The sequence below is a fragment of the Nyctereutes procyonoides genome, unplaced genomic scaffold (assembly GCF_905146905.1).
Source record: "Nyctereutes procyonoides isolate TBG_1078 unplaced genomic scaffold, NYPRO_anot_genome, whole genome shotgun sequence".
Taxonomy (NCBI): domain Eukaryota; kingdom Metazoa; phylum Chordata; class Mammalia; order Carnivora; family Canidae; genus Nyctereutes; species Nyctereutes procyonoides.
Window position 1 is genome coordinate 59,980,571 of NW_026575133.1, and position 14,763 is coordinate 59,995,333.

At 35.4% G+C, this 14,763-nt stretch overlaps 1 protein-coding gene across 2 annotated transcripts in view; it reads left to right on the forward strand.

The window, feature by feature from the left end:
- Positions 1-14,763, forward strand: part of GLRA3 (glycine receptor alpha 3) — a 170,885-nt gene that overhangs the window by 122,806 nt on the left and 33,316 nt on the right. For both annotated transcript variants that reach the window (XM_055300334.1, XM_055300335.1), the window contains exons 6-7: positions 6,850-6,987; positions 13,769-13,983. In XM_055300334.1, coding sequence (XP_055156309.1) covers positions 6,850-6,987; positions 13,769-13,983 — 353 coding nt within the window. The remainder of the gene's footprint in view (positions 1-6,849; positions 6,988-13,768; positions 13,984-14,763) is intronic.

A 14,763-nucleotide genomic window follows, 5' to 3' on the forward strand; every position in this document is an offset into this window, starting at 1 on the left:
ATGAATGTTAACAACTACAGCTTCTCTTTCATTGATAGAATACAAGAGTTTATGGATGTAAAATAAATTATATATGGGGTGCCTGGGTGGCTCAGTCAGTTAAGCATCTGACTCTTAGCTCAGGTCATGATCTCAGGATTGTGAGATTGAGCCCTGGGTCAGGCTCCCTGCCGGTCATGGAGTCTACTGACTTAAAATTCTCTCTCCATCTTCACCTGCCTCTCCCCCTACTACCCCCGCTTCTTCTCTAAAGAAAGATAAATAAAAAATAAAATGAAATAAATCATGTATGCATCACAAATAATTCCAAGAACACTGCAGCTCCACAGATTTCTTCTTTTTAAGTTATGCTGTGCTTACCACAAGCGTAACTACCTTCTGTCACCATACAACACTACTACAATACCATTGACTGTATTCCCTATGCTGTACTTTCATTCCCGACTTTCTGGCTTTTTTACAATAATGATGAATTCCAACAAATATTTTATTCAGATCTGTCATGAGCAAGTGACATTTATTCTCAATGTTGAACTTTTTAAATGAATGTAAGAAGGACTTCACAATAGAATTTATGATAGCATTACATAGTTCATCTTTGACAAATGTAATTCCAAAAGCTTTACCTTGATTACAGAATTAGATTTAAAAATTAATTTGACCAATTTTCTCTTTAAAGCAGGAAATGAAACTGAAACAAGCCTAACATCATTTAATTGCTTGCAAATTTCCTGTCATGCACTTTTCCAAGAAAAAATGAAATTAATTCAGAAAAGTAATGATTTGATCTAAATAAAAACTCATTTTTTGTAGAGTAATGTGTAAATGCTGCCCTTACAAATACACATATCAAATGACCATCTTTTGTTTTATTTTTGAAAAGACTGTAGCTTTTGAAATCAATGCAATGTGTCTCGTGGCTTTTATGTAGGTGTAAGATTTCATGAATGTTAAATATAAACACTGTCTTGTTTAAGTTGCACATTCATCATCGATTCTCTTGTAAAATGGAAATTTGGTACTTAATTTTTCAAAGTTGAACTTTCATTTCTTTTAGCCCATTGCTGCTAGAAAGATTTATTGAAAGATATATGAGTGTTGCCAAGTAATAAAATAAATGTCTAGGTTTCAAAGCATTCAGATCGTGTTCTATATGGTCCATAGCAGCACTGCTCTGCTTTTACTTACAAGTAACTTTAATTTTCCATGACACTTGGATACCTTAACTGACACCTTACAGACGTCACTGGTTTGTACACCACGTGGAGCAGTGGGGGAGAAAAGTTGAACACTTCTGCCACTACTCAGATCAAAACTCAGCTGCCTCTGAAGGGGAGATGCTAGTTTCTTGTTACTGAAAGGGTCCAGTAAAGATAGATGGACCATTCCTAGTTTGCTTTTGTACAGATTTAACCTAATATTAAGATACTAAAATAGTCTCATACTCTTCTGCCATAGGAGAATCTAGAAATAAAATTGAATGATCTATTGAACCAAAAATGAAGTATTTTAACACAGTAATTAATAATATCTAATCTAAAAATGAAAAATCTAGAACAAGTGCTAAACCAAAGAAGATATGAAGAAAAAAAAAAACAAGTAATGTAGGGCTCTCTTGGCAAACCAAGATGTGTAATTTTAATATAACCTATAAATAGGTGACTCTCAAACCTTTATCTTCAATAATCTTGACCTCACTTCCAATATATATGTGTGATTTCAACTATTTTCAACATATATATCAATGCTCAGATTTATGACCATCCTGTTGGCATCTTAAGCTCAAGATACCCCAAAAGATCATCATATACAACCCCCCCCAACACACACACCCTCCTTTTCTTCCTTCTCCCTTCTCTATTTCTTTTTTTTTCTTTTTTAAGATTTTATTTATTTATTCATGAGAGACACAGAGAGGGGCAGAGACATAGGCAGAGGAGAAGCAGGCTTCCTGTGGGGAAGCTGATGCGGGACTCCATCCCAGGACCTGAGCCAAAGACAGACACTCAACTACTGAGCCACGCAGGTATTCCTTCCTTCTCTATTTCTAATTCAGATATTCAAACAGCCTACTAGATGGCAAATAATATTTTATGTACTGAAAAATATTCCAGTGACTAAAATGGAATAATCTCAGCTTTTATGAAGTTTCAATCCTAGAATCTAGGTAGAAAAATACTTCAAAACTTGATGAAGCCACCCTGGGTGGCTCAGCAGTTTAGCGCCACCTTCAGCCCAGGGCCTGATCCTGGAGACCCAGGATCGAGGCCCACGTCAAGCTTCCTGCATGGAGCCTGCCCCTCTGACTGTGTCTCTGCCTCTCTCTCTCTCTCTGTGTGTGTGTGTGTGTGTGATGAATAAATTTTAAAAAATTAAAATTAAAATTAAAAAAACGACAAATATATACAATGTCAAGTGAAGATAAATTCTACAGGAAAAGAGAATAAAAAAAAACTAATGCTGATTGATTGGAGAAAAGGTATTTTATAAGACAGAGAAGGATGCTCTATTGACATGAGATATGAGCTATAGACTGGCATAGCTACCTGTCAGTGACTTAGACTTGAAACTTTGCAGTTGCTCCAACTTCTTATTCTTCCTTAAATATATATTTAATCACCAGTTTTGACAAAATGAGCTACTGAAATTTGCCTCTGACTTATATTTCTGAACAACCACTGGAAAAGAATGAGAGTTTTCTCCTTTGGCATCTCAAGAATGCAAATGACTTTTTAAAAAATTTAATTTACTGTATGTATTGTGATTACACTTAGCATGATATCTACCATCTTAAATTTTTAAAATTTATTAATTTTAGAGAGAGAAAGAGCAGTGAGAGGGGCAGTGGGAGTGGCAGAAAGGTCACTTTTGTTAATATCACCATTAAGCTCCTCAAAAAATCATTACTTATTGGGCAAATGATTTTCTTCAAAACTCTAATTTGACTTGAAAGTTCAAAATCTATCATTGCTGATAAATATTCTCAGTTGTTTCCCTCAATATGCTAGGCTCATTTCCTTTATTTTTGAGAAATGGTCTGCCATATATAATAACCATAATTTGCTAATCTTTTTTTTCAAGTAAAAATAGTGTTTCATTAAAAAAAAAACTGATTTAACTTGCAAATCAATCATCCCCAGTTCTCTTCCTTAAAAGAATCATCATAATAAAATATGCAGCTGAAGTACTTTACATGTACACTTTAAGACCGATAATTTTTTTTTTTAGGTTTTATGTATTTATTCAATAGAGACACACAGAGAGAGGCAGAGATATAGGAAGAGGGAGAAGCAGGCTCCCTTTGGGGAGCCTGAGGTGGGACTTGATCCCATGACCCTAGGATCACAACCTGAGCCAAAGGCATAGATGCTCAACCACTGAGCCACCCGGGTGTCCCAACAGAGTGAATATTAAAAGAGCATTTATATAAGGTCAAAATTTAATAAAATTATAATTGTTAGTGTTTCATCAGGGATCATGGGCATTCCTTAAAATTCGCATTGTTATTCCTGCACTACAAGATATGGCAGTAAAGAACACAATAAGCACCAACACAGTTTGTTGCCACTGTCTGTAATTACGCTAAAGCACTTGAAGTTTTACCTTTCCATTGTTGTTTGACCATCTGGGCAAATGTCAACATGATGAGAAAAGCAAATGTCTCATTCTGATTATGGAAGTGGTTTGGATCTTGCGAATCTCATGCTACAGTTTCTAAAGCATAATTTCTGTCACGTCACTCCCCTGCTCAAGACTCCAATTGTTCATCATTGCCTACAAGGAATTTTAAAAAATCAAAGTTTTCAACCTGGAATTTAAAATTCACGCAACCTTATATTAATTTATCTTCTCATTCCATATGTTCCTTCATGCCAATTGGCCCTAGACAAATGAAGCTATTTCTATTCCTTCTATATACCCGAGGGATTTGCAGTTTCTTTCAACTAATTATACTGTTCTCTTTGCCTGAGTACCTTATCTTTTCTCACATTCATTGTAAGAAGCCGCTGTCTTTCATCAAGGTCCATTTCAAATGAGGCCTAAGTGGGTATCATAGTTCTTTCTTCCCAATGCACATAACACTTTGTACTCCTCCCATGCCACTTATTTTCTACCCTGTAATAACATTTCTTGGGCCCTGCAGCCTAGTAGGATATATTATATGCGGTTGGTACTCAATAAATACTTGAAGAAACAAATGTTTGGTTGCATTGAGTCATTTGTTTAATGTGTTTCACTGCAATTACCATATGGGATTGTTGGCTGAAATTAGGGTTTGTCTTTCTTCCCCAAATAAAGTATTTCTTGTTGTGAAATGTATTATGGTATAAGGCAGTTCAACTCACCACCTTGATCTCATTAGCTGATCTGTTCTCCTTCACATTCTCAGACTTGTATAAAGATCTGCCAACCAAAAGCATAAGGATGTTAAAACACTTTGAACTGTGTAAAAGAGTATTGAGGGTTTTTTTTTTAGGTTAGTTTGAAGGTTTACGGAGACAAAATTACCATTTAGTTATTTTCCTTGAACATCCATGCAAATTACTCAGAACAAAAGAATTACCCCTTACACATGCCATCTCACTATATTCTTTTTGGCTTCAAACAACTATTTTAGGGGCCATTTTAGGGGCCGTAGCATATTTTGATTAGGAGTTTCCCATACCTAAATAACTGGTGTGGGTGATTATTTAACACAGGAAGCTAAATACACTGCCTAAAATTGGCATTAGAGACTAAAGCTTGTCTTTGAGAGAATCTCAGAGAGTTTGTTTCTTTTCACAGAAGTCCCTAAAAAACAAACAAACAAACAAACAAACAAACAAAAAAAAAAACAGGATATAAAAACAAAATGGAGTTTCTCTATTGGTCTGCCTAAATTGGGGCAAAACAAATTTCACATATTTTGTCTTAGTGATTGTATGGAAGAATAGGTACTTGTCTTACCTGGAAGCAGATAAGTATTGATGCCTATTTTACCATCCTTAGATCCCTAAGAGATTGCATCTATTTTCTCCCTAGGTAAAATGACATTTATAATGGATTTATCAGAGGGCTTATGAATACAAGGAAAATCCTTCTGATTATTAGCAACCAAATCATTAATTGCAAGGTTCAGTGAAATGTATTCCACTAGAAGCGAGTCAAACATAGCCCCAGAGGTTCCCGTATCTATTCTGAAACCAGAATTCAGACATGCCCCTTCAATCTGGATGACTTTACATCTACCAAATAGTCATTGCACCATAAGGAGCCATCACTCTGATGGTACTGTGCTGCAACTTCAACAGCTGACTCCCAGAGAATATGAAGAGATGCTCTGATCACTGATGGCTTTACTACCACCATCCCTCCCCATTGCCAATGGAGTAGATTCTGCTGACTACGCCCAAGGCTTAGGTGGGTGCAGTTGAGTCTCTGACTCTAGTCACTACTGTCACAGCTACTTCTGATTCTGCTCTTTCTAGAAGATTCCTTGCCAGGTATTGTGGGAGAAGGGAGGATGATCAGTTCCCTTCCCTACACATTGCTGTGTGCAGCCAATTCTGCTTGTGCCAGCTGTTTTTAATCACTCAGCAGCCTCTTCCCTACAATACCAGCTTGCCTCCAGGATAACTTGTTTGGGACAATTTCCTTTGTTTTCTGCTTCATGAATCTAGAGCTTCTGCTTCCTTGATCTGTCCACTTGACTGAGTTCAAACGCCAGATCCTGGGGTTCCTGGGTGGCTCAGTCAGTTAAGCGTCTGCCTTTAGCTCAGGTCATGATCCTGGAATCCTGGGATGGAGCCCTGAACTGGGTTCCCTGCTCAGTGGGGCCCCTCCTTCTCCCTCTCCCTCTGCCTGCTGCTTCCCCTGCTTGTGCTCTCTCTCTCTCTAATAAAGAAAATCTTAAAACAAACAAACACCAGATCCTATGTTCTCTCTGTCTCTACCTGTAACAAAAATCTCCTCCTCCCTGGGACCTCAGAATTCCCAGGAGAGAGAAAAAAAAAAAAAAAAGAAAAAGAAAAAGAAAAAAAAATCTCCCCCTACAAGCTCCATTCACTTTTGATTCCCTCTCTACAGCACACTTTAAGTGTACATTTCAGCAGCTTCTAATGCAGGGGTTGGGGGTGGGGGATCCTGCTTTTCTTGGATACCTCTCCTATATAAATACAAATTTTTCCATTTACTAAAAGATGCTGATTTATTATTACAAAATATGTTAGCTAATTCTATCCTGAATTCACTGATAGCACGTGCAAGGGTTTCCTCCTCCACAAACTGTTCCACATGGATTTTTCTTTGTCCTCTGATTTTCTCTGAATAGCTGACATTTCTATCTAAGATATCATTTTGTTCATTTGGGATTTGGAACAAAGAAGCAGATGCCATGAACTAAAATAGTTAATGATTAAATCGAGAAAGATAAAAGCCTTGGTACTTTCCCCACAGATATAATTTAGGTCTTTTCCTAACCAGTAACAATTTCAGCTTTTGTTATTAAGAGCCCTGAATAATTTCAGAGTAGGTGAGCAATGGAATGGAACCAAAATGAATTCTTGAACTAATCCAGTAGCTGCCCATTCCAAAGAAAGATTGTATATGCATGTCCTTTGAAGTTTATATATGCCGTGCTATGGTTTTTATTATCCTGCTACATTTTCTTACATTATTTGATGAGTATTCTATGTGAATAAACTTCAGCAGAATTTGGTGAGATGGGATTGTGTGACACATAACTCAGCCTTTTGAGTTAAGATGACACTGGTCTTTCCACCCCTGGGAATGTACAAGCTTTTTTTTTTTTTAATTTATTTCTTTGAATGCCCTTTTATATTATAAATATTTTTATTATGTTTTGCCTAGTTGGGTACACAATGAATGATCTCATTTTTGAATGGCAAGATGAGGCACCTGTACAAGTGGCCGAAGGACTCACTTTGCCCCAGTTTCTGCTAAAAGAAGAGAAAGATTTACGATACTGCACTAAACATTACAACACAGGTAGGGGTTGAGCATCATTTATTACACTTGTGACTTTTGGTTTTATGATATTCAGTGCTTCTTAATTATAGTGGTAGGTTAATTATTTTAACTATTTATAGCTCAGTGTTTTTCATGGTCAGAGAGCAGAAAATGAATATGAAACTTACATATGCTTAGACTCAATGCATACTGTTATATAATTGATTCGTATAGGCTCAAAGAAATGCTTCATATTCAATTATATCTTTTTGGGGTTCTTTTGTGTGTGTGTGAAAAGCTCATAGTTATATATGAATAATGTTTCCAAAACAAGTTCCTTTCATTTCTGTGTGAGCAGTAAAATGTACTGTTTACCTTTCTAGGGCAATATGCATTGTGTTTGATAACAAAATGAAAGAAACTGGTTTTTGTTGTTGTTGTTGTTGTTGTTTTTAAGGCTTCATTTGTCTAATTCTCTTTTTGGCTACAATCTCATGCATTTCAAGTTATTGTTACTTAGGTACCTACTACTCACATTGACACAGTAGCCTTTTGCTTTTGTGGATAGAGATAAGTTATTGTTATTAAGGATTGATAGACTTAATGTGACATTTGCACATTCATGAGACCTGTTCACTTCTCTCAACCAGCATGGGCTATTCTCATAATATCTAGTCTTGCTGCCCAGCCTATTCCTACAAATTCCGTTAACGATCACCTATAAATGGGCCATCACTCCAATGTGGCTAGTCCACAGCCTCCCACTATCATCAACTGCAGCTTTTATTATTTCATTACAGTAACTATGATTCCTCGTTGGCTCATCATTTTCCAGGATTCTGACCTGACCTTTCACTATACAAGGTCTTTAATCTTTTTTATCTCTTTAATCAATTCACATGATCTGGTGAAAAAGTCACTGTCATTTTCTTAACCCAGGGATGAGGCTGATATTTAATGGTGAGTTCAAAGTTAACATCTGAATACAAAGATAAAGGGAGAACAGGTCAATATCAGTCAGTATCCTGCCCAACTCCCTAGGGGCAGTTACAATGACAAGCAAGTTTTAGATGCCAAGAGGCCTCAAGAGTTGGCTTAAGTTGGTGAATTAGTTTCCTAGGGCTTCTGTAACAAAGTACCACAAACTTGGAGGTATCCCTTGACTGTCTCCCCAAGATCCTTTTCTATCTCATCCTCTTACGCTATATTTTGGCCACCATGATTTGCTTTCTTACATATGCCACACTGATTCCTGCTTCAGGGCCTTTGTACTTTCTCTTCTTTCTGTTTATACTCTCCTATACATAAGTACTTCTATACTACATACATACTCTATCCCCAAATTATCCTAAACCAAATATTCTCACATACTTCAAGACTGCTCAAATGCCAGTCCTCAAATGAGTCTCTATAACAAGTATATGTTAAACACTCAACATCCCACCTTCCACTTACTGCTTTCACTGTCTGAAATTTTATATTTAATTTATATGCTTACTTATTGGTTGTTTCCCTTATTACCAAAAGTTTTTAAAGCCAAGGATTATATATATTCTTTCTGTTTCTATGTTTCTGCACTCTGTTGAAGTACGTAGATGCTCAATAAATACTTGTTAAGTAAAATAATAAGTAAAAAGTGGATTTGAACCTGGAAAATTTATCTGTACATGTGAGACTATTACAACTTGCCTCCTTGGGAGGAGCAGATTTACTCTAAACAGGTAGGAAACTTTTCCTTTAGATCTGTATCAGCAAGAAGGCTTTTTGGTCCTCCAGTTTTATTGAGGTGTAACTTACATAAATTAATAGGATAATCAGTGTACAACCTGATGATTTAATATATGTATACCCTGTGAAAGGATACCTATCAAGTTAGTTAACACATCCATCACCTGACATATTTACCTTTTGTGTGTGAGAGAATATTTATGTTCTACTCTATTAGCAAATCTCAGTATAGCATTATCAATTACAGTCACTGTGTTATATTAGATCCTCAGACCTTGTTCATCTTGTAACTGAAGAATTATTTAAAAACAACTCTATTGAGATATAATTTACATACTATAAAATTCACTTGTTTAAGGAATACAGCTCAATAATTTTTAGTATATTTGCATATGTGTGCAATCATCACCATAATCTCGAAATCTTTTATCACCTGTAAAAATAAACCTTATATCCTTTAGCAGTCCTTCCCAACTATCAGCTCCAGGCAATCACTAATCAACTTTCTGTATCTATAGCTTTGTATTTTCTGGATGTTTTATATAAATGAAACCATATGCGGTCTTTTTGATAGTTTTCTTTCACTTAGAAGAATGTTTTTGAGATTCATCCCTATGGTAGCATACTTCAATACTTCATTCCTTTTTATTGCCATTTAGTACTCTATTGTATGGGTAATCCTCATTCTGTTTATTCATTCACCAGTTGCTAGACATTGGGGTATTTCCAACTTCTGGACCACTTATGAACACTCACATACAAGTTTTGGAGTGGATATATGTCATTTATCTTGAGTATAGATTTAGGACTGGGAAGTTGGATCATAAGGTAAATCTATGCAGCCAAACTGTTTTTCAAAGTATTCGCATCTTTTTACAATCTTTCCAGCAATGAATGAGGATTCCAGTTTCTCCACATCCTAACCAACCCTTGTTATTGTTCATCTTCTTTATTATAGCCATTTTAGTGAGTGAAGTAATATCTCATTGTGGTTTTGATTTGTATTTCCCTAATGAGTAATGCTGAGCACCTTTTCATGTGTTTATTAATATTTGCATGTCTTCCTGGAAAACAAATGTTCATTAGACTCCCTTGTCCATTTTCTAAGTCAGTTATTTCTATTTTTGATTTACATATGCTTTTTCCAGTTAATATGTTGTCTTTTCATTTTCTTAATAATGTTATTTGAAGTACAAGAACTTGGGACCCCTGGGTGCTCAATGGTTGAGCATCTGCCTTCAGCCTAGGTCGTGATCCTGTGGTCCCGGGATCAAGTCCCACATTGGGCTTCCTGTATGGAGTCTGCTTCTCCTTCTGCCTCTCTCTCTGCCTCTCTCTCTCTGTGTCTCTCATGAATAAATAAAATCTTTTTTTTAAAAAAAGCGAGTTGAAATTTTGATAGAAATTACAATGAATTTGTAGAGCAATATGGGAAATAGTTTGATCTGGCTATATTTAGTCTTCTAATTAATGACTACAGAATGATTTCCCATTTGTTTCAACTTTCTTTAATTTTGCTCAGCTGTGTTTTGCATTTTTTAGTGTAGAAGCCTTACATTTCTTTTGTCAAATCTATTTGTAAGCATTTTATTTCATTTGGTTCTATTGTAAATGGAGTTGTTTGCTCAATTTAATTTTTTGATTGTTTATTGCTAGTGTATAGAAACAAGGTTGATTTTTGTATACTGATAGTGTAGCCTATAACCTTGCTGAGCTCAGCAGTTCTAAGATATTCTTAGTGAATCCTTAGGATTTTCTATATGCAAGGTGATGTTCCACCTATAGATAGTTTTACTACTTCATTCTTAATCTAAACCTTTTAGTTATATTGTTGCCCTAATATCCTGGCTAGACCTTCTAAGTATAATGTTTAATAGTTGTGGTACAAAAAGACATTCTTGCCTCATTCCAGAATTTATTTGGAAAGCATTCAGCTTTTCACCATTGAGTACAGTATCAGCTATAAGTTTTTTATAAATGCCCTGCATCAAGTTGGGGAAATTACTTTCTGTTTCTAGTTTGTTGTGTGTGTTTGTTATGAAAGACTGTTGGTTTTTTGACAGTTTTACTTCTATTGAGATGATCATATAGTTTTTATAGGTCTTTGTTCTATTTATACAGTGTATTACATTGACTTGGGAGGTTAAGCCCAACTTACTTGCATTCCATGATAAATTCTAGTTGGTTATGATGTATAGCTCTTTTCATATGTTGCTGTATTCAGTTTGCTAGTATTTTTCTGAAGTTTTTATATGTATATTCATAAGAGAAATTGTCTATATATTTTTTTCTTCCTATGATATATTTGTCTGGTTTTACTATCAGGGTAATACTGAGTTCATTGAATGACTTAGGAATTATTCCTTGCTCTCTAGATCCTGGAAGAGTTTATGAAGGACTGTTATTAATTCTTTTTAAAAGTTTAACAGAATTCACAAGTGAAGCTTTGTGGTCTTTAGTTGTCCCTTGTGTAAAGTTTTAAAATTAATAATTTAGTCTCTTTACTTTTCTCTATTTCTTCTTGAGTCAGTTTTAGTATATGTATCATTCTACACATATTCAGATTCTCTATTTCTTTTTGAGTCAGTTTTAGTAATATGTATCATTCTATACATTTGTCCATTTCATCTAAGACATTCCACTTGTTGGTATACAGTTTTTCATATTTCCTTATAATCCTTTTATTTCTCTGAGTAGTGATGTCCTCTTTCATACCTAATTTTAATAATTTGATTCTCCTTTCTTTCTTGCTTCATCTATCTCAGACAGAATACTTTTTTCTTAACGATTTTATTATTTATTTATTTATTTATTTATTTATTTATTTTAGAGAAAGACAAAGAAGGACGGGGAGGGAGAGGTAGAGATAGACAGAAAGAGAGAGAATCTGAAGGGGACTCTGTGTTAAGCAAGGAGCTGGACTTGTGGCTGGATATCATGACCCTGAGATCATGACCTGAGCTGAAATCAAGAGTCCAAAGTTTGACCAATTGAGCCACCCAGTCACTCCACAGCCAGGATACTTTTAATTGCAAATCATGGACAATCAAAAATAAGTAGCTCAAATGCCATAAAATAGTCAATCATGTGCCCATTTTTATATTGGATTATTTGTCTTTTCATCAGTGAATTGTAATGTTCTTTATATTGTCTCTTGTTTGAAGGAGAATTGAGACTAGAATACATTTGTTTTTTTTCTTTGTATAAAGATGAATAAATTAATCAAAATAAATTTTGAATCACCTAAAAGAAATAAACTTTAAGTCTGAAAAGTAAAATAAATAATTAAATAAATTAAAAAAAATACAATGAGTCAAAATCTAAATGTGCTTAAAGAAGCTCCAGTCTTATTTTACTAGTGTTACCATGTCAGAACTTGTATAACTTGTTAATTTTTCTCTCTAGAGCCACTCATATGCATATGGTGTGTGTGTGTATATATATATTGCCATTATTTTTCTTCCCAGTGTTAGCTATGAAAACACTCTTTATAAGTCAAAATGAGAAATGGTCAGTAATTATTAATTTCATCATGGGATTACTTGAATAATTTTAAAATAATTTTTTAAAGCTTTATGTATTTATTTACTTGAGAAAGAGAGGGGGGGGGGAGAATGCACACATGCCCATGAGCCAGCCAGAGGGGATGGTGGGGATGGTTAATGGGGGAAGAGGCAGAGGGAGAGACAGTGAGAAACTTAAGCAGACTCCACAACAAGTGTAGAGTCTGATGCGCGGCTCAATTCCATGATCCTGAGGACACAATCTGAGACTCAGATATGGATGCTCAACCAACTGTGAGACTCAGATGCCCTGAGATTACTTCGATAATTTAACAGTGATATCTTGAAAATGTTTAAATTATTCCTGCCCTATTTCATTATTTTAAAAATTTTGTATTTTAATAGAATCTTAAAAATCTAAAGTATATTCATGTATTTCAATAATTTTTAGGCATTTCATATGTAGTTGATAAAAGAATCATAGTGAACTTGCATGTGTGTTTCTGATCACTAAACATCTAGGAGTGGGATCTGACTTTCTCAGAGTTTCTGAAACTTTATTAGGAATTTTAAGCCCTAGAATCTCATCCATTCCTTCAGCCAGTGGTTGTGCCCGTGAATCACATAGCACATGGCTCAAGTCACAATCCTGGAAGTTTTGCACTGAAACTTATCTAAAAATACACTAGCAATTTCCCTAGATGTGCTCTTTGATTCTCTTTCACAATTAGATCAGAGAATGCCACTTAGAAAAAGATTAGCATGTTAATTCACTGACCTTATCCTTCTTAAAATACTTAGAATAAGGAGAAAATAAAACCAAGAATTTGGTTATTCACATAAACAATTATTTTAAGGAAAGACAACATGGTCATGGTATTAGGGAGTTTAACCAGAGGATAAGCAGAGATATCAACAAAATGGTTAATTAAGACATAATTTATTCCTCTATTAATTACTTACCATAATAGAAACACTGGGCATAAATATATAGAACAAATATATCTCAGGTTTTTTTAGTAAGTGTGCTTTTAAATTATGTTCAAATTTATTAATAGAGATAACATATTTTGCTTATTTTTGCATTAACAGTTTCCAAATTATTAATGCATAAGATAATTTACATAAATTATATTTAAGGAGCTATTCATCTTCAATTGAATTTATCCTTTATATAAATAAATGTAAAGGCCTCTGGAACAAATAGCACCTGGCTGTCAATAAGTACTAAAAAGTACCAGACAGAACCAATGAGTAAGGGATAGACATTTTTCCGGTCTGACTCAGAAACAATTGCTAGAAGCAAGTGAAATGACAGATTTCTGAGGACTTTCAAAGTATGAAGTGCTAACCAAATGTGAAGCAACAAGATTACATACTATTTCCTGGAAAGTGTACCCTCATGTTGCTTCCGGATGCTAAACAGAAAAATAAGAAAAATATTTTTCAGAAATCAATTTGCATACATGCTCTAGGATCCTTTTTCATCAGAATGGAAAATTTTAGGGCAAAATATGGGAAGAAATGTGACATTTGATGTCATAACAAAGACCTGTTTTTACCAACCGCTGCATTTGTTTCACAATTAGGAAAATTTACGTGTATAGAAGTGCGATTCCATCTGGAACGACAAATGGGATACTATCTGATCCAGATGTACATTCCCAGCCTCCTGATTGTTATTCTATCATGGGTTTCATTCTGGATCAATATGGATGCTGCACCCGCCAGGGTAGCCTTGGGGATAACTACTGTGCTGACTATGACCACCCAGAGCTCAGGATCACGAGCTTCCTTACCAAAGGTAAGTGTACTAAATGGACATACACATGTATTCGTGCCTATACATATATTTGTGCAAATACTTATCGATAAAGAATATGGGACGCCTAGGTGGCTCGGAGGTTGAGCGTCTGCCTTTGGCTCGGGAGTGGTCCCGGAGTCCCAGGTTCGAGTCCCACGTCCGGCTTCCTGCGGGGAGCTGCTTTTCCCTCTGCCTGTGTCTCTGCCTCTATCTCTCTCTCTTTGTCTCTCGTGAATGAATAAATAAAATCTTAAAATAAAAAAAAAAGAATATTTTGGGCAGCCCGGCGGTGCTCAGTGGTTTAGCGCCGCCCTCAGCCCAGGGTGTGATCCTGGAGACCCCAGATCGAGTCCTGCATTGGGATCCCTGCATGGAGCCTGCTTCTCCCTCTGCCTGTGTCTCTGCCTCTCTCTGTGTGTGTCTCTCATGAATAAATAAAATCTTTTTTAAAAATAAAGAATATTTTTACATAGAAAACTCACATACATATATAATCAACTTTTATCATATTGTATGGGTGTGCTATGGTAATCTACTTACTATTAGGACTAATGAACATGAATGAATATGATGCATGGTATATTCATGAATATATGTGGGTGTGGATATGCATAGCTTTACACATATTTTGCATTTTTTCTTAGTATAAATACTTAGAAGTGGAATCATTGCACTGATGGCTGTATATATTGGTGTGAATTGCCAAATGTCCCTCCAGAAAAATTTACAGCAGTTACATGTCCAAGGTATAGTATGAGGGATCCCATAGTGCTGTATATA